The 18,709-nt window shown below is 41.5% G+C and overlaps 1 protein-coding gene across 4 annotated transcripts in view; it reads left to right on the plus strand.

Annotated features, from left to right (window-relative positions):
* LOC144501636 (casein kinase I) overlaps positions 1-4,733 on the plus strand; it is a 51,152-nt gene extending 46,419 nt beyond the window's left edge. For all 4 annotated transcript variants that reach the window (XR_013499168.1, XM_078225534.1, XM_078225535.1 and 1 more), the window contains one exon: positions 2,897-4,733. Coding sequence is in view for 1 of the 4 variants with exons in the window: in XM_078225534.1 (XP_078081660.1) it covers positions 2,897-2,947 (51 nt within the window). In the remaining 3 variants the exon portion in view is untranslated. The remainder of the gene's footprint in view (positions 1-2,896) is intronic.
* The last annotated feature ends 13,976 nt before the right edge of the window (positions 4,734-18,709 follow it).

Below are 18,709 nucleotides of genomic sequence, written 5' to 3' on the forward strand. Positions count from 1 at the left end.
CACCATCAAATGGCATCAGTATGAATGATGGCTAAGAAATCAGTATAAATTACTGGGTATTTTATATATATATATAAAAAAAACTGGGGGTTAGGGAATAGGGCAAGATTCTGCTTCATTTTTTACATTACAGGTCTGTGTTTAAGGAAAACCCCTCAAAGCATGGATATTGAAAGGTAGTTCAACATTTCCATGCTAAAAGTGGAGGATCAGGTGTATATTTATTCTTTTATTGTCTGGTGCTTTTCCCCAGTTACTTGCTGCCACGCATTATCCTGCTTGTAATCTCTGCACCCCACCCCTGAGACCAATCCTGGCTTGGAACCTTAGTTTGCATTTTCCAGTTTGTTAGTATAGATCATGTCTGCAGTGATACTTAATCTTTGTAAGTTTTGCTTTGATTTCCATTTGATCTGCTTGTGAAATCTTGTTGCACGGTATCCTGCTTTGATTATACTGTCAACACTTCACTTTCTGCATGGGGGAGATTTGCAGTGTTACAACATTTTTCTTTAAAAGGAAATTGGAAGGAGATATGTCATTTAAACTGTTTAATATTTAAACTGTTATTTGTTCCTGTGCAACTATTTGAATAAATTTGATAGATCTTTAGCATATTGTCCTGATAGATGTTTAAAGACATGAAACAAATTAAGAGGGGATAGTAGCAGCTGGTAGTGTGTGTTGGTGGCACCTACCTACAGCATGAGGCACTGTGCTAAGCTGCTATTCCTGTTAAGACTGTTAATTTTGACCCCAGTTATCATGTTTTTCACTATGAATTGTCCAAGGGCTGTCCAACAAAAAGAGCTTTTAGCTGTATAACTAAGTGAAAATCTTTGTCAGCACTGCTGCCTTTCATTTGTTTTTTTAAAATCACATTGTCACCATTTACAATGCTGGCTGTGCATAAGGAGTGTATGTCAGCCAGTTCAGTTACAGGTTACCTCTGCAAATTAGTCGTGAGTACAGGCTTGCGGTTAGAATCATAGTTATCAAATACACCAGTGAAACTGGGGCTGCCTTTTGAATTTTGGTAATTCCAAATCTGTTGTTTAAATAGTGAGCAAACCAAAAAACATTAAGGTTTGATGCTGCTGAATAAATTAAATATTTTGATAACCATCTTGCAGTAAGAAGTGAAGTAAATTTAAGCTTAATATTTTGCCTCGGATTCTACAACATAGCGAGGTGCGTGACCACAGCACTCAAGATGACTGGAAGTTTAGGCTAATCATTGCATTGTTATGGTTGTCACAAATGCATACTGCAGAAACCGTAAATGGTGAACAATGACTAAAATGCCTTTTTGTCAAAGGTAACACAAAGTGTCTGTATGGTCATGTTTCAGACTAAAAAATATTTCAATGGGTAGTCTGTTAATGGTTTTGCCTTGGTACACTTTAGGTGCATACCTGGGACATCTGAAAACCTTGAAGTTTAATAACTTCTCATAACTGCAGGGTTGAGAATAAGTTGTGTCTTACAGAGGTGAATCTTTAATATACTTGGAGAATCTGTGCTTAATCCTTTTGGGATATTGTATTTAAATTCTTTTTGCTGTGTTGTACCAATGGCAGTATTTTCTTGTGACATTTGAAGAATTGTAACCTCAAAATCTTACCCACTTTAAATTGAAAGCCTCAAGTTTTTTTGAGTTTAAAGGTAAAATATTTAAATGAAATTTCCAAGTCAGTTTAAATTATTGAAAGTTAAATTTGAAGTGCTCCAAATCCACTTTCCGAGTGTTTTTTGGTCTGTTCTGTTGTGACCAGCTTGATTGGTTCTTTTGCTCCTGTTGCAAATGATTTTTGTACATAAGTGAACAACCTTTCTTGATAGAATAGTGAAATATGACTTTTTAAATCATGAGTGAAGTCTACTGAGATCAGTTTCGGCAAAATAACCTTTTCCTTTTTGAAAAGTTCCCTTCAGTTAAAGGTAGGAGGGAATCGGGAATGAGGATTTTCTGTTCAGAAGTTGTTCGCTCAATCTTTTCCTTTCAGGAAATTAATTTCTTTGCAACCAAAGTATAGCTACTCAGTTAATCTAGGCTTTGAGCAAATCATACAGGTGTTATTTAGAACAATCTCCTGGTTGAAGGGAAGAAGCCTTATGGAATATGCAGGTCCGGCTGGATCTTTCAGCAGTTTCTAAGGGTTTAATTGTGTGCTTTTGAAAAGTGCTATTGATCACTATTACTATTGGAGATTGAGGTATTCTCTATCTACACTTTAGCATATCAAATGTTGCCAGGCCAGGTATGCAGTGGGTAAAATGCAAATTGCAGTTTCAGCTACCAGTCCCAATGGATGCCTTAATCCCTGCTTTACTAACACCCTACTGCATTTAATACTGGTGAGGATGTTTCCATTGCTGTTACACCAGCATCTCTGGTTTCTGAATTTGAAAACTTTGAAAAGTAATTGCAATAGGTAGCCAGTTAATGGCTTTGCCCTAATCCACTTTATGCAGCATTACTGGAGGCTTTTTTGTTTGGACTGTTGCCCACTAAGAACTGGGTTAAGAGCCTCAGCCCAGTTCAGCTCACTTAAAAACCATATAGGAGGTAATAAGGAAACCATCATCCCATAAGTCTGGGCTGGATTCATTAACACAGTTCGGAAGTGAAGAGGTTGTACTCCAGCTCACTGCACTATCCAGTCCCCAATTTCCTTCATTGTTTTGTTTTATGGATTGAATATCCTTGAGTTATAACTGCTTGGAACATGAATTGGTAGAAAGTATGAAGCTTTATGGGCTGTAACCCACTTTATGCAGCTTCCTTGTGTTTGCATTTGTAATCCACACTTCCCTAACAATGTACGTCCGGTGGTTAGATACTAACTTTGTGAACTGCTGGGGAACTAACTTATTTTTTGTTTACTTTGGACAGATCCCAGCCCGGGTGACTTCCAGCGGCATCCATTCCGCTGTTCCTCGATGAAAGTGACTCACCATGGAGGGCGGACAATGCATGGCTGATGTCCCATTCTAACCTTGAAACTCGTGACCCCGTACAAAGCAAACCAACAAAATGAAGCTCTCGATGCCTTTAACTAAAACGCCGGAAGGAAAACTTTTTTTTAAAAATGTTTTCTTTAAGAACACCTTCGCAAGGAGATCTTTTGCCTGACTGCAGTGTAAATTACAAGTTAAAAGATTGTGCCCACTACTTCAGTAGCAGGGGCTCTAAAGACGGTTTACAGAATTGACCGCAAATAGAATAGATATCGCCATCCCTTCTCCTTCCATGATTGGCATTATGTAGCCTTTTATTATTCTACAACAGTAGATCTTTACCCAGTTTAAATATTTTGTATCAGCCTGCTAAAATTGAAAGCGGCATCTATGTAGATAAGTAGAATGTTGTCCTGCTTTTATGTATGTGATGTTCTTATAGGTTTGAGAATCTGAAATGGCGATTGACTGACTTGAAAAATCCTGTAACACATAGGGTTGGCAATGAGTGTTTGTGAATTTAAAAGCAGCTGATTTTATTTAAAGCTTTCTCCAGTCTTTTGTATTAAACTTGAGTTTGAAAATGTTCCCTTTTTTGGTAGCACACTGTATCGATTAATGTTTTCGTTTTTTATTATCTAGGTTGTTTGCGCACTTTTAACTTCCACATTTTATTTTTTTTATCATAATAAAAACTGATCATTGGTGCCAGTTAGCCATTTTCTACCTTGTGGAAGAGACTTGTCAACAACACACCCAGCAGAAGCCATGCAGAGTAAAATGGCAGTGCCAAGGTCCAGCAGAAAATGTGACCTTAAAAATCAAAATGTGGAAGAATAAAGTAAAAAAATAATGGTAAAGCTGTGTTTTGGTGACAGTTATTTTTAAAACTAGTGTCTGATTAGTGTTGGTACCGAATTTACTCTTGGGGTTCCCTGGCCTAAGGAGTCATAGCATCTCCATTAATCACTTGGGTCCAGAGAGAGCTTTTTAAACAAAAAGCTGTGAAGGACTTGTACAGTAATAATGTGAATTCTGCCATTAGCTTATAGGGGCTGATGAATCTATACATTCCAATGCGCATGCTTCAAAACATACTACTTTGTTTTTAAAATGTTTACACGTGGCACTAGTGAATCCAGCTTGAAGGTTTATTTGGAAAGCTAACTGAGATTCAGCTAAAAATGGAGTATCATAATGTGGTTGCTATATACAGCTTCCAGGTAGCACACTGAGGGGAAGGAGGAACTCATAGATGCGTGTGTTTCATTAAAGGCACAGGTTATCTCTTTTTTTGGTATCAGCCACACTTGCATTTCCCATCAGCTTCTTGGGAGGTAGCATGGAAGGGTATCTGGCTAATTGTCAGAAATGCCTGACTGTTGATGCATGCGCACTGACATGTTAAACAGGAACACCGTGAGAACTGGCGTTTACTGCATTAAGATTCTTCCCTTCATTTCAATAGTCCTGTGGGGGTTTTGTTGTAAATGTTTGTGGTCAGTTTAATATTTCCCATAAGGTTTGTGCGGAGGAACTTGAAGATCAGTGTTTCCTCCTCGCAGCTGATTTGTCAAACTGGTGGTGCCTCCAAGATATCGGACTCTTCCAATTTTTCTTTCAAGCAAATGAACCACCTTGATCTTGGGTGGCTGATTTACCCCTCTGTAGAATGTCTGTGTATATCCTGTGTAATGGTAACATAATACCTATTTGTATTGCAGCTGTATTTGTGTACTTTAAAAATGTAAATAAATTCATAATGACTTGTACTGGGTTCTCTGTATTCACTCATTCAAAGTTGGGGCATCTTTGTAATTAAAGCTTTAGATAACGCCTTAACGTTGGCTTGTTTGTGTTTACAGTTTTATAAAGTTGGCAGTGATTTGTTCTGTTGAAGTTTGGAAACCAATGGGGGTGTGTGCTCGATAACCCCCTTGCAATTATAACCTCCAGTTTTTTGCATTCCACAAGAATTGTCCCTTTTTTATTGGGATCCAGGATTTCTTTGAAGCTTTGAACAGTTTCATTCAATCTCAAGGAAAATGTCCAGCCATCCTCCAAACAGGTATTCAGGATACAAAGCACACCACAAAACACCTAGGTACTACAACTGATTCCGATTTCATTTTGCATGATATAAAAAGAATTGATGTGGAAAGGTTCCCAGTAGCGTAGCAGACTGGGAGACTCAAGCGGAGGCCATGTAGCAGGTTCCCCGCTAGGTGCCATAGCCTGTGCGTATCTCTGGCCACTGGATTAACAGCGCCATCAGCTCCGTGCCAGAAATTGGTATGGAGCTGTATAATTTGTTCATATGAGAATTTCCCTATTGCTAGCAGGCCCGGGACTGAAGTTTCTGGGCCCGCTAGAGCCTCTCTTTCCCACCCCCCCCTCCCCAAACCTGCTAGCGGGGTTGACAACAGCTCCCCATTCGCGGGGAGCTGGCGGCCCCACCATGTTGGTGTGAAAGGAGGGCCATGGAAGCCCCCCAGGGGGTTGGGGGTAAGGGAGGTGCCCCCTGGGCAGTGCTAGCTTGGCAGTGGCAGGCTGGTCCCTGGCACTGCCCAAGGGGCACCTTGGCACTGCCCACTGGGGGTGGTGGGGATCTGGAGTGCCAATTGGTGAGGGTGGGAGGGTCCCACTGCCACTCTGCACTTGGCAGTGACAGAGGGAGGCCAGCGATTGGGTTGGACATCAGCAGGGTGGGGGGGGGAAGATGGTTGGGGTTGGCCCAGACATGTCCAGGGGGCCAGCAATCAGTGATCTCAGCACTGACAGATCGGCGCATGTGCAGAGGCTTGCTCAGCGCTATCCTGCCAGCCTCTTCAGTGGGAATAGGCCCTGCCCCTGGATTTTAAATGATATTGACTGGAAAATCCCATGGGATTTACTCCAGTTCTTAAGCAAATTAGGCACTTATAATTTTTTGGGGAGAATCCCACCGGTTGATTTAACCACCAAGCAATTGGTGTGGGCCATCATTTTAAACTGGTTGTCAGCTTTGTTGATATTAGATAAAATATTGCCCCCTCCGTTAATGTAATAAAACTAACTTCTGGATGCTGTTTCCATATTATTGAATTGTCGTCTTCCCTTCTGTGAACCATCTGCAAATTGTTTGACCAGTTTCCCCTGGCCTAAATATTTGTCAGCCCAGCCCCACAACATAGCTGCTGTTAGACAAGTGACAATCGTCTCCTGTATAGAGGATTTTTGTATTGTGCTCCTCATTGGCATAGCTTTTTCCCTTTTAAAGGGTGACTTCAAGTTATATTTTAATGGATTTATCATTTACTAGTGTAATCATATGCAACATTTTTAATCAGTAGCAGCAAAAATAAAATGTCTTTCAAATCACAATGATGTACCAGTTTACAAAAGTAAATTTATTGATTAGCAAACCTTAAGATGGAAGAAAAATTGAAACTTCCATTGCAAACTGATCAGTCAATTAATTTGTGATAATGGCCTATACTGTAGTGTAGTGTTTATAGTGTGTGAATATATGTGTGTTTCTATTTATAGTATATATTTGTAGTAAATTGAAACAGTCTACAAATTAAATCATTGGTTATTTATTGCAGAGACCTAATGTCATATATTTCATTTATAAAAAACTGACCCCAGCACAAAACACTCTTTGGAGGTTTGCAATATATTGGACAGGTACATGGATGGGAATGGTTTAGAGGGATTTGGGCCAAATGCAGACAAATGGAACTAGTTCAGTTTAGGTAACCTGATCAGCTTGGACAAGTTAGGCCAAAGGGCCTGTTTTGGTGCTTTATATCTCCATGACTCTATTAGGCTGGCTAACAGATACAGCACAATGGTCAAAGACAGTTGCATGATTTTTGTTCTGAAATTTTAAATTGCAACTCCAGACTGATTTTTAAATCTATTCTTGTTAACCTTTTGTTTCTGTGTTTATATATAGTTCATTTAATGCTCTGTTCTCTAGTTAAGATCACACTCTCTCAGCATCATCTTGGCTTCATGCAACTTGATAATTAACCTCGGGTGCAGACAGCAAAGTAAACCACTCCTCCCTCAGGCTACACTCATTTTGTCAAATAGCATTCTTTTTTGCAAGATAATTAAAAGTGCAAGTGTTTCTGAAGTTCTTTCTTTATTCAATAATGTGGAGACGATCAATCTGTCTTTAGTGCTAAGGCCAGTTGCCAACCTCTGCAAAAGTAATTTGAAATATCTGTTCAAGCCTTTGTGAGTTCGTTCAGACTGGGAAATGGAGAAAATGACCTCTTTACAGCTGCATTTGTACTCTGTGCAATAAATTAGTGAACACTAGCCTGCTGCCTGTGGGGAAATGGAGCCAGGCTGAAATGGTCGAGACAGCAGCTGTGGCCTTCTCTGTCCATCTTTTAATAACTACTTGAACATGTAAAATTGCAATGTTAGAATCATTGCAAATGATTAAAAGCATAACTTTTCTGCTAATCCCAGAAAGTGCAGCATCATTCTTAACAAGTCTCCTCAATAACCACTCCATTCATGAGGATGGAAAGGTATCCTCAGAAGAATGACGATTTTGTAGGTGTTAGAGAACGTTTCTAAAGTATTTTACTGTAAGAATATTTTGTGCTGTGCCTGTTTGAAGCTTTTGTAAAGGAAGACCTTGCAATTATGTAATATACTTCTCACTGCATGCCAAGAGCACTTCACAATGTACTGCTTTTCAAGTTTAGTCATTGATGCAATGAAATGCAGTAAGCAATTTGAGATAAATAATCAAATACTTTTTAAACAATGTTAACTGTGGTGATCGGGGCACTTGGAAAACTTCCATGCTCTTTGAGTAGTGCCATGGGGTCCTTTTATGTTCACTGGAAAGAGCAGATTGTCTCAGTTTAACATTTCATCCAAATAGCAGTGTCTCTGCCGATGCAGCACTGCACTAAAATGTCAGCCAAGATTGCTATCGTGATTAGAGTGGAGCTTGAATCCTCTGACTCAGGCTGTCCCCCAGTTTACATTTGGTTCATTTTGTAACCAAGCTAGATGCTCTCTGAACTGCAATTTGCAGATAGTTAACAGAAGGAAAGATTTCCATGTAACAACATTTGGTTTGGTGGTACACTGGCTCTTTTATTTAAGTATCCGTGCAATCTAGTTACAAAACTCTTTCCTATTGTGAATGTTTTACTTTTGAAAATATTGGACTAAAGTTGAGACATTTGTTGAATAGCTGTCAGATGGTGCCCTTGCAGGAGCAGGACAAGAATAATCCAAAGATTAAAAACTCTAGGATGAATTACGGATTTATACCTTGGCACAGATCTTTTTCATGAACGGAAATCATTAAATTAAAATCACCTTTCTATGCAAAAGTTTCACGCGCTCTATCGATCAGAATGTTTTCTCACTTTCTCATCACTTTTTTTTAAAGGAGTAAGAGTTTCCATTTTATTACAGGGAAATGAATTGCCTATGGATTTTTTTTCATTTTCATGGGGTGTGTGTGTTTCTGTTGCCCTAGAGGAGATGGTGGTGAGCCACCTTGAACTGCTGAAGTCTATCTGGTGTAGGTACACCTGCACTGCTGTTGCAATGATAGTTCCAGGTTTTTCACCCAACAATGGCAATGTAGTTCTAAGTTCGGATAGTATGTGGTTTGGAGGGGTTCTTGCAGTCGGTGGTGTTCCCATGTGTCTTCTCTGGGGTCTGGGGTTTGGAAGCTGCTGTTAAAGGAAGCTTGGCAAGTTGTTGAAGTGTATCTTGCATATGTTACTCCCTGCTGCCACATCATCGTAACAGCAGTGCAGGTGTACCTGCACTGGCTAGACTTCAGGAATTCAAGGTGGCTCACCATCTCCTCTTGGGCAATGGGCAGCAACACTCCTATCCCATGAAAATGAAAACATTCCATAGACAATTCAATTTTCCTGTAGTAGAAATGGAACCTCTTACTCCTTTAAAAACTGATGAGAAAGTGTGGCGGTGGTGGAGGGTGGGAATGTTTAATTAATTAATTTATTACAAGTAGGTTTACATTAACAGTGCAATGAGGTTACTGTGAAAATCCCCTAGTCACCATACTCCGGTGCCTGTTTGGGTGCATTGAGGGAGAATTTAGCATAGCCAGTGCACCTAACCAACACATCTTTCGGACTGTAGGAGGAAACCAGAGCACCCGGAGGAAACCCACACAGACATGGGGAGAGCATGCAGACTTCACACACACACTGACCCAAGCCGAGAATCGAACCTGGGTCCCTTTTGTCAGGCAGCAGTGCTAACCATTGCCACCATGCCACCAATCCATGTCAAGATGATGGATTGGGAAGCATAGCCTCAAAGAAATATCTTGTACTTAAAAGTTGAGTAATTAAAATTGTTTTGTTTTCCAGTATTCTTTCTATTCAATATTTTCTATCCATCTATATGCTTCATCACGCTGTGGGGCTCTACATGCACTCGTCATCCTTCGCTATTTTAATTTAGGCTACTATTCATTCTGGTAAATTTGCAGTTGCTTTGCTGACCTGAGTCAGAGATTTTGCACGAACAGGAGTGTTGTACCAATTTTCCTGGCGGTATTACTGTTTGCAGGTGATATTTCGGAGGAGTCCCTGAGCAAAATATACTTTATTTAAGGCAACGGAACACTTTTTTATATTAAACAGAAAATTTATACTCCAACTTATTTAAAATTTCTTCAGAAACTTTTTTTAAAATAAAAATTGTCACTCAATGGGAAGACATGCCCTTCAGCTTGTTGTGCTGCAGGTTGCACACTGGGAAATTCTATAAACTGAGGATGTGAAGAGATGAGTGAGAGCTGTATAACAGCTGAAGTCTGGGCTTTTGAGACCGACTGAATCTGAGAAGCTTGTAGAAGTGAAGAAAATAATGGCTGAATTTCCTGTTATTGAGAAAAATTGCATATTTCATTCTGTTTTTAGACAACAAAGTGCAGATCCTTGAATCCCCACAGTGCAGAAGGAGGCCATTCAGCCCGTCGAGTCTGCACCGACCCCAACCCCACCCGTTTACCCTGATGGCCCCCCTGTCACTAAGGGTCAATTTAGCATAGCCAATCAACCTAACCTGCATATCTTTGGACAATGGGAGGAAACCCATGCAGACACGGGGAGAACGTGCAAACTCCACACAGACAGTGACCCAAGGTCAGAATTGAATCCCGACCAGTGCTAACCACTGTGCCACCATGCTGCCCAGGTGGAATAAATAGCAGATGATTTTTAAAGTATATTGAATCATTGTGGGGAATGAAGTTTATACAGTACCATATAGTGGCATGTTAGATATTAGTGACAGGTCAGTATTATCATTGAAGTGCCCAATGCAGACACATTGACTGGCAGCATTATTTATGGGTAAGTAAAGTTAAGCTTGTCACTTAAACACTGGAATTCAATTTGAAAATATTAACACAGAAGTTGTGTATTCCTGAGCTTTACTAAATGCAGATGTGACATTTGATAGCAGCAACAAGCTATCCGCACCCAAGGTTATCACCCTCTGTCTACATCTGCTGTTATGCATAAATATTTCCAGCAGAGGTCATTGTATAGCAAACAGGAGCAAGATCTCTGGGTGTTTGTTTTGTATCTCTTCCCGTACTCCTATCATCATTTCACCTCTGCCAACCCAGCATATGCATGGGATGGATCTTCCTCCCTGTGTTCTGTTTCAAAATTATACTTTTTATTCATAAAACCTACAAAGGTGTATTATAATATAATCCAAATGGTACCATTCATAGGATGCAACATGGATCAATAGATTTAAATACAGGAATGACACACTAGGGTCCGCTACTCAACTTACAGTGCATCCACATTTATGTTAAACGTTTCCTGATTTGTGCAGCATAAGGGGTTTTATGCTGGCTCCAGGCCCTTGGTGTACTATGGAGAAAGGACCCTAAATTGTAGCCTTTCCTCATTGAGCCTTCGCAGCAACTGCCTGAAGCTTCAGTCTGTTCCTCAGTATGTAGTTCTGGACTTTGCAATGTGCGGCTGTTGGCACCTCCTTGTACAGGAAGACCAAATTTGGGCAATCCACAGTGTTCGCAGAGTTGATGGCCATCCAAAAGCAGTTAATGTTTATTCCAGTGCATATCTTCATAGATTATGTTTTTTTCATAGAATCCCTACAGTGCAGAAGAAGGCCAGTCAGCCCATCGAGTCTGTACCAACCACAATCCCACACATTTACCCTGCTAATCCCCCTGACATTAGGGTCAATTTAGCATAGCCGATCAACCTAACCCACACATCTTTGGAGTGTGGGAGGAAACTGGAGCACCTGGAGGAAACCCACGCAGACACAGGGAGAATGTGCAAACTCCACACAGTGACCTGAGGCTGGAATTGAACCTGGGTCCCTGGCGCTGTGAGGCAGCAGTGCTAACCACTGTTCCACCATGGCACTCTCTAGAAACAATAGAACAGAGTCCTGTATTAACAGAGTCCTGAAGCTCTGCAAAAACAACACCATCTCTTCCCAGATGTTCCAGCAGGAATCTTGTTGTGTTGAGGACAACAGGCAGCAGTGCTGAGACACTGGGGGTGTATGATGGATCTGACCTCCAGTCAAGTTGTGCCTTACTGATTGGTGGACAGTCTGGTTATAAGGCGCTCTGCTACATCACTTTGACAGTGTGTTCAGGAAACAACCCACCAGGATCCACCATCCCCCTTTTCCACTGGGCTTCACGGACAGTAAGTCAATCTGCCAGTGGTCTGCACACATGGTTAAATATATGCAAACCTTTCTGAGAGGGTCAAACAATGGGGCATGGTGCAACTGAATGGAGCATTCCACATCAAAGTGGTCTGACCCATCCTTCACAACACCAGGAACAGATAGATTCTCAGCACATAGATTTTGTACTGGGTCTTTGCACAGTTTGCTGCAGCTGCATATGCAGATGGACATCAAGATGAGGGCAGCATTGGGTATGTTTTTCCTTCCTTTATCTGCAGATTTCAATTTTGATTGAGTAGAAACTGGCAACCAGTGAAGGGATACCTTGACTCTCACCCACATTCTGCCCATACCCTTTCTGACAGACATGGTAAAAGATTCAATCCAGCACATGAACATGGCAGCTGCGAGAGGGCAGTTCTGCCCCACTCCAGATTTAATGAGAAGGGAATTGTGGATTTGCTTCCCAAATCCATTTTGGAGCGTACATCCATCAAGTATATGTGCAATATTCTATCAAAGGCTGATCCAAACTGATTAAGCAGCGGACCACCCTCCTGTACTGCACGTAGGTAATAGACTCAGGGGGGTGGGGGGGATATAATCAGAGATTTTCCTGCCACGTACAGAGCAGGTTTGATCCAGGTGGATCTCCAGCTTCAGAATAGATGCAATTGGTGCTAATCTTGGACAAAAAGTTGTCGCCAACATGAATGAGCTGGCTTTTCTGATCTGTTCGCTCTCTCCCCCCTTCTGCTTGTAATTGAGGGTGACAATGCCTTTCCATTTAGATTCCAACATGGTTCTGGCCAGGCGCAAAGTCATGTATACTTCCCAACAGTTCTGGGAATACAGACCCACAGGCTCAACAGAAATAAATAGTAAACCATCTCTTCGGGGAGTTTTACTCATCTCGAAGAACAGGATGGATGATCTTTGTCCAGACTCTCCCGCCTGCTGTTATCCCAAACCGCCAACACGGAGGACAAGTAGGACTGGAAACCTGTGCTGCTTGTGGGCTTCACATAATCCAACCTGGAATAAAAGGATTTGCTGCTGATCCTTCATAAGTGTGGCTGCGCCGATGTCACGGGGTATAATCTTTCTTCAGGTTACTGATGACAATGCTCTCTGAGTACCTCCCTATACTTTTTCTTTCAAAAAATATACTTCATAAAATTTGGAAAGGTATATTATATAACTGTAAATTTAATGTTACATAAAGTTCAAAACAATTGGGTTTCTTTCAATACTCAAAGTGGCCTCATTACACTTCCTGAAGCACATTATATTTACAATATTTACATTTAATTTTAAAGCGTTCTCTTTTGCATAAGGTCCAAAAGGTTTTATATGGGTTCCAGCCCCTCAGAATGGCAGTGGGGGGTTTTAGACACAGGCCTTCCCCCATTGAGCCTTTGTGGCTTCTGCCCTAAGCTTTAGTGTACCAATCCCTCAGCACATAATCCTGGACCTTGGAATATTCCAGTGTGCAAAACTTTGTCATGGACAGCTCATTACACTGGAAGACCAACAAGTTTCAGGCAGACCAAAACAGCATCTTTCAACGAGTTGATTGCCCTCCAACAGTTGATGTTTGTCTTGTAGATCCCTCAGAACAGCCTGTGGAGCACTGAACTCTCATATACCTCGCTGTATGATTCAGATGAAGGCTCCTGTATCAGTTGGCACATTTTAACTTTCCTTTTCTATTTCCTAAAGTCCCAATGGATCATGTATTTTACCATAAATACCATAGGGACAGTACGGTAGCACAGTGGTTAGCAATGCTGCCTCACAGTGCCAGGGACCTGGGTTCAATTCCCAGCTTTGGTCACTGTCTGCGTGGAGTTTGCACATTCTCCCTGTGGGTTTACTCCGGGTGCTCAGGTTTCCTCCCATGCAGGTTAGGTGAGTTGACTGTACTGAATTCTCCCTCCATGTACCCGAACAGGTGCCGGAGTGTGGCGACTAGGGGATTTTCACAGTAACTTCATTACAGTGTGAATGTAAGACTACTTGTGACTAAATAAATAAACTTTACTTTATAAAGCTGAGAAGGTGCAGTTCTTAAAGATTCAGCCAATGTAGCTCTTGCATGAAATTTGCCTGTAATGATTATTTTTGGCCATTAAGAACAAAGAACAAGAACAAAGAAAATGACAGCACAGGAACAGGCCCTTTGGCCCTTCAAGCCTGTGCCGTCCATGCTGCCCGACTGAACTAAAACCCCAAAGAACAAAGAAAATTACTGCACAAGAACAAAGAAAATTAAGCATTAACTTAACATCTATCTGACCCATCTTCCTTGCAATGGACAACTTGCTAACTCCCATCAACATCACCAGAATTAGAATTTACTGAATTGAAACAACAGGCTGGACCTTTGCAGCACCAGCACCAAATGGTAGAACAATATGGTCTCAAATGGTGTACATTTGTAAATATTTCTGTGTGGAATTCCAACGGTATTCAGAGACTTGTGTAAGGCCCAGAGGTTTGTGAAAACGATTTCCAATTTAACACTTCACCCGAACAATATCGTCCTGATGGCAAGACCTCTGCAAAATACAAATCCTACTTGGAAAAGTGGTCTTGTTGGCTTTTGAAGATTTTCCAGTCATGCTCGTCCCAAGGCCGGAAATTCCTACTCGAGGCGATCAGACCTTTGCATGGTCCGCCCCCACCCACTACAATTCCCGTGACAGATGGGACAGGAAAATTCCGCCCATAGTGTCATGTTTAGGGTTGCCATCTGTGACTAAATGCACTCCTGGAGGTTTCATCACATGACTTGCCCCCCCCAATCCAGCTATTCGTGACGTACTACCTTCCTATGCCTTGGAAAGCAAACAGTCTCATTAAGTTTAAGTTTATTTATTAGTGTCACAAGTAGGCATTGCCTGGAAGTTAGGTGGCCGAATTGTGGCGACTAGGAGAATTTCACAATAACTTCATTGCAGTGTTAATGTAAGCCTTACTTGTGACTAATAAATAAACTTTAACTCTAAGTTACTGTGAAAAACCCCTAGTCGCCACACCTGTTCGGATACACTGAGGGAGAATTTAGCACGGTCAATGCACCTAACCAGCTCCATTACCCAACTGGATGATGCTCGACAGTCAGCCAAAAAGCCTTTTTTCCCATACTTTCAATATTTTTATATCTGGCAAAGAGAAATGTTACAAGGAAATAATGGAGGAAAACAATCTTTTCTTATGTTCTGATGATTTGTCTCCCGGATTGCAATAGCAGTGTCCTGGAGACTGACCGCCAATTCCTGGAGACTCCAGGCCAATCCTGGAGGGTTGCAACCCTAGTCACATTGGGTGCTATTTCTGTTACCTTATCACACCATGTGCAGGTTATTGGCCAACACTTGGGTAGTTCAGAAGGTTATCGATCATTTATATATTTTTTAATTATTGATGACAATAGATTGTATTTCAATTGAAATTCCTCTGTTCTTTATACTCTGTTATTTCAATGACCATTGGAATTCAAATGATAAAGTACTGACAGGTACCAATTAAATGATTCTTAGAAACAGTATCCAAACACAACAGTACAAAGTACAAAATGAGACCGGTAATGTCATGGTAACCATAAACAACAGTTAGTTTTGTGGAATGATTGGTGGGTTCGTTTTAACCGCAGCATAATGCAATTTGCAACTGAAACAAAACTCTGGGGCAAACAAAAAGACTTAAAATTGGACCCAGTTGCTTAAAGCGTGCTTGTACTCCATAGAGAGCGATTAAAGGGAGCGAGGGTGTTCAAATCAACTACGCTGGCACAAAAAATGATTTTAAAATGAGGGAAAACAATAGTACATACAGTGGAGATAGTCTCTGGATGAAGAGAAGATCGGTACCAAGAGGGAGTCACTGATAACGGGATTCCCCATTCTTGAATGTTCACAATAAACAAAGCTTTTACTGTGCAAACAATTTGAAAGAGAAATTGGTGCAATTGGTGGGCGGCACGGTGGTACAGTGGTTAGCACTGCTGCCTCACAGCACCAGGGACCCGGGTTCAATTCCGGCCTCAGGTCACTATCTGTGTGAAGTTTGCATGTTCTCCCCGTGTCTGCGTGGGTTTCCTCCGGGTGCTCCGGTTTCCTCACACACTCCAAAGATGTGTGGGTTAGGTTAATTGGCCGTTCTAAATTGCCTCTTAGTGTCAGTGGGACTAACAGGGTAAATACATGGGGTTACGGGGATAGGGCCTGTTTGGGACTGTTGTCACTGCAGGCTCGATGGGCTGAATGGCCTCCTTCTGCACTGTAGGGATTCTATGATTCTCTATGATTGCCTCTGCTGTAAGTGCTGGTCGAAACTTTCCATTTGTCTGTAACATTAGGCACACTCTTGTTTAGAATCATTGCTTTTATCACAGAGAATCATGCCTAATGCCAAAACAATTCAAATGTTCATTTAAATATTGAATATTTGAAATGATATTCAGTCATTTGCTTTTCAATTTTTTCAAAATGATTTGAAATAGCAAGTCTAAAAATCAACACATACGCGAGGGCTCTCATTTCGTAAATATTTTCAAATGTTGTCACATGAATTATTGTTTCTCAATATTTCAAAATTCTTCCTGCCAAATCTTCAAAACCACAATTTACCAGTTGGGTTGAGTCACATTAGCAGCTTCCTCTTGTAAGTCATCTATCCCCACTGGATACAGCTCAATGTAGAAGCACACAGAGCTGGCAGTTTCTGCAAAGATCATCGATACCAAAAGGGCAAATTTTACAAATATGCAAGTGTACACCTGAAATGTAAATGAAAAGAGGGCTGTACAAAAAACACCAATCCATCTTTGTTGATGTTCTTTTGAAAACCTTGCTTATTCCACCTCCCCCCGCCACAGGCCCAAACCCAACCCCCACTGTAATACAGCTGCATGGGTGCTGGGTCCCTTCTGGCACCTCAGCCAAATGATAATTGAGTGGCACGGTGATACAGTGGTTAGCACTGCTGCCTCACAACTCCAGGGACCCGGGTTTGTGGTCATTGTCTGTGTGGAGTTTGTCCATTCTCCCCATGGCTGTGTGGGTATCCTCCAGATGCTCCAGTTTCTTCCCACAGTACAAAGATGTGCGGGTTAGGTTGATTGGCCATGCTAAATACCCCTTTAGTGTCCCAGGATGTGGAGGTTAGAGGGATTAGCGAGGTAAATGTGTGGGGTTGTGGGGATAGGATCTGGGTGGGATTGTTGTCGGTGCAGACTCAGTGGGCCAAATGGCCTCCTTCTGCACTGTAGGGATTCTCTATGATTGCCTCTGCAATAAGTGCTGGTCGAAACTTTCCACTTATCTGTAACATTAGGCACGTCCTTCTTTACGCTCGCTGTTTTTATTACAGAGAATCATATCTAATGCCAAAACAATTCAAATGTTTATTTGAATATTGAATATTTGAAATGATATTCAGTTGTGTTGTCGTTGAGTGTCGGCAGGTTTATTTGACTGCATTTTTCCAAATTCTGCACTCACCCAATGTTTGCATGCATACACTTCCAGCAGCACTTATAACCTGCCTGTTCTTTCTTTCCTGGACTGAAGCAGCTGATGTCAATGGTAGCATTACTGCTATCCCTGTTTGCATTAGATCAGACTTGGGACTTATCGCATCTGTATATCTGCCGCTTCTCATCAGTTAAACCTTTTGGGTAATTGAGCATCATAAGCTTCGATCAGAAGTCCACTAAATCCTGTAGTTATTGGAAAAAAGGCTGAGCTGCGACAGTCAGAACCAGGCCGATTTTGAAGGTGTGGTCAAGATTTTGTTTGTGTGTTAGTGGCACAATCTGTGCAGATGTTTATGTTTGCACAGAAACATTGAAACATCGATGATAGGAGCAGGAGGAGGCCCTTCAGCCCTTCGAGCCTGCTCCGTCATTCATCACGACTATGGCTGATCGTCCAACTCAATAGCCTAATCCTGCTTTCTCCCCATAACCTTTGATTCCGTTCGCCCCAAGTGCTATATCCAGCTGCCTCTTGAATACATTCAATGTTTTGGCATCAACTACTTCCTGTGGTAATGAATTCCACAGGCTCAACACTCGCATGTGGTGTATCCAAGTAAACAGTAAGAACAAAAGAAGTAGCACTTGTTTTTGGTGAGGATGTCCTTCAGATCTATGACAACTGGATGACCTTTTTGCTGCTCACACTGTGGTATTTTGCTTTAACTTGCAAATTCGAGGATTTTACAGCCAGCCAGGGATCAGATTGATGGCATAACGATTGATTCAGCGTCTTCATTCTTTTCCATTCTGTTTTATGACAGCGCAGGCTGTTAAACAGCATCAGCTGCGGCTCAGTGTGTAGAATCCTTAACCCTGAACCAGAAAGGTTTGAGTCCCAGTCCAGAGACTTGAAGGTAAAGAGTCTAGGCCAATGCCGTAGTGCTGTGCTGAGGCAGGGCGGCCTTGCGGAAGGTGCAATCTTCCTGATTAAATAATAAACTGAGGTCAATCAACATCACAAAAACAGATTATTTGGTCATTATCACAGCCCTGTTTGAGAGACCTTGCTGCATACAAACTAGCCACGTCCTTTCCCACAGAGCAACATCAAAAATATCACATGAAAGCAAATCACCACGGATTGCCGGACTCTGAAACAAAGACAGGAAATGCTGGAAAATCTCAGCAGCTCTGACAGCATCTGTGGAGATAGAATAGAGCCAACTTTTCGAGTCTGGAGAAGGGTCGTCCAGACTCGAAATGCTGGCTCTATTCTCTCTCCACTGATGACCTGCTGAGACTTTCCAGCATTTTCTGTTTTTGGTTCAAAAGTGCTTCAATTAGCTGAAAAGCAGTTCTGGGCCGTCCCGAGATTATGAATGGTGCTGTATGCATGCAAGCCTTTCTTTCTTATTGTTGTCTCCTTTCTATCGTAAATTACAGTTTATTAATTGACACTCATTACAGTCAAACACACCGACTACAGTTCACAGTCGGATTGTTTTATGATTGTCCTCCCTTAGAATCATAGGATCTCTACAGTGCAGAAAAAGGACATTTGTCCTA

Source organism: Mustelus asterias, chromosome 12 (genome assembly GCF_964213995.1).
Source record: "Mustelus asterias chromosome 12, sMusAst1.hap1.1, whole genome shotgun sequence".
In the NCBI taxonomy this organism is placed as follows: domain Eukaryota; kingdom Metazoa; phylum Chordata; class Chondrichthyes; order Carcharhiniformes; family Triakidae; genus Mustelus; species Mustelus asterias.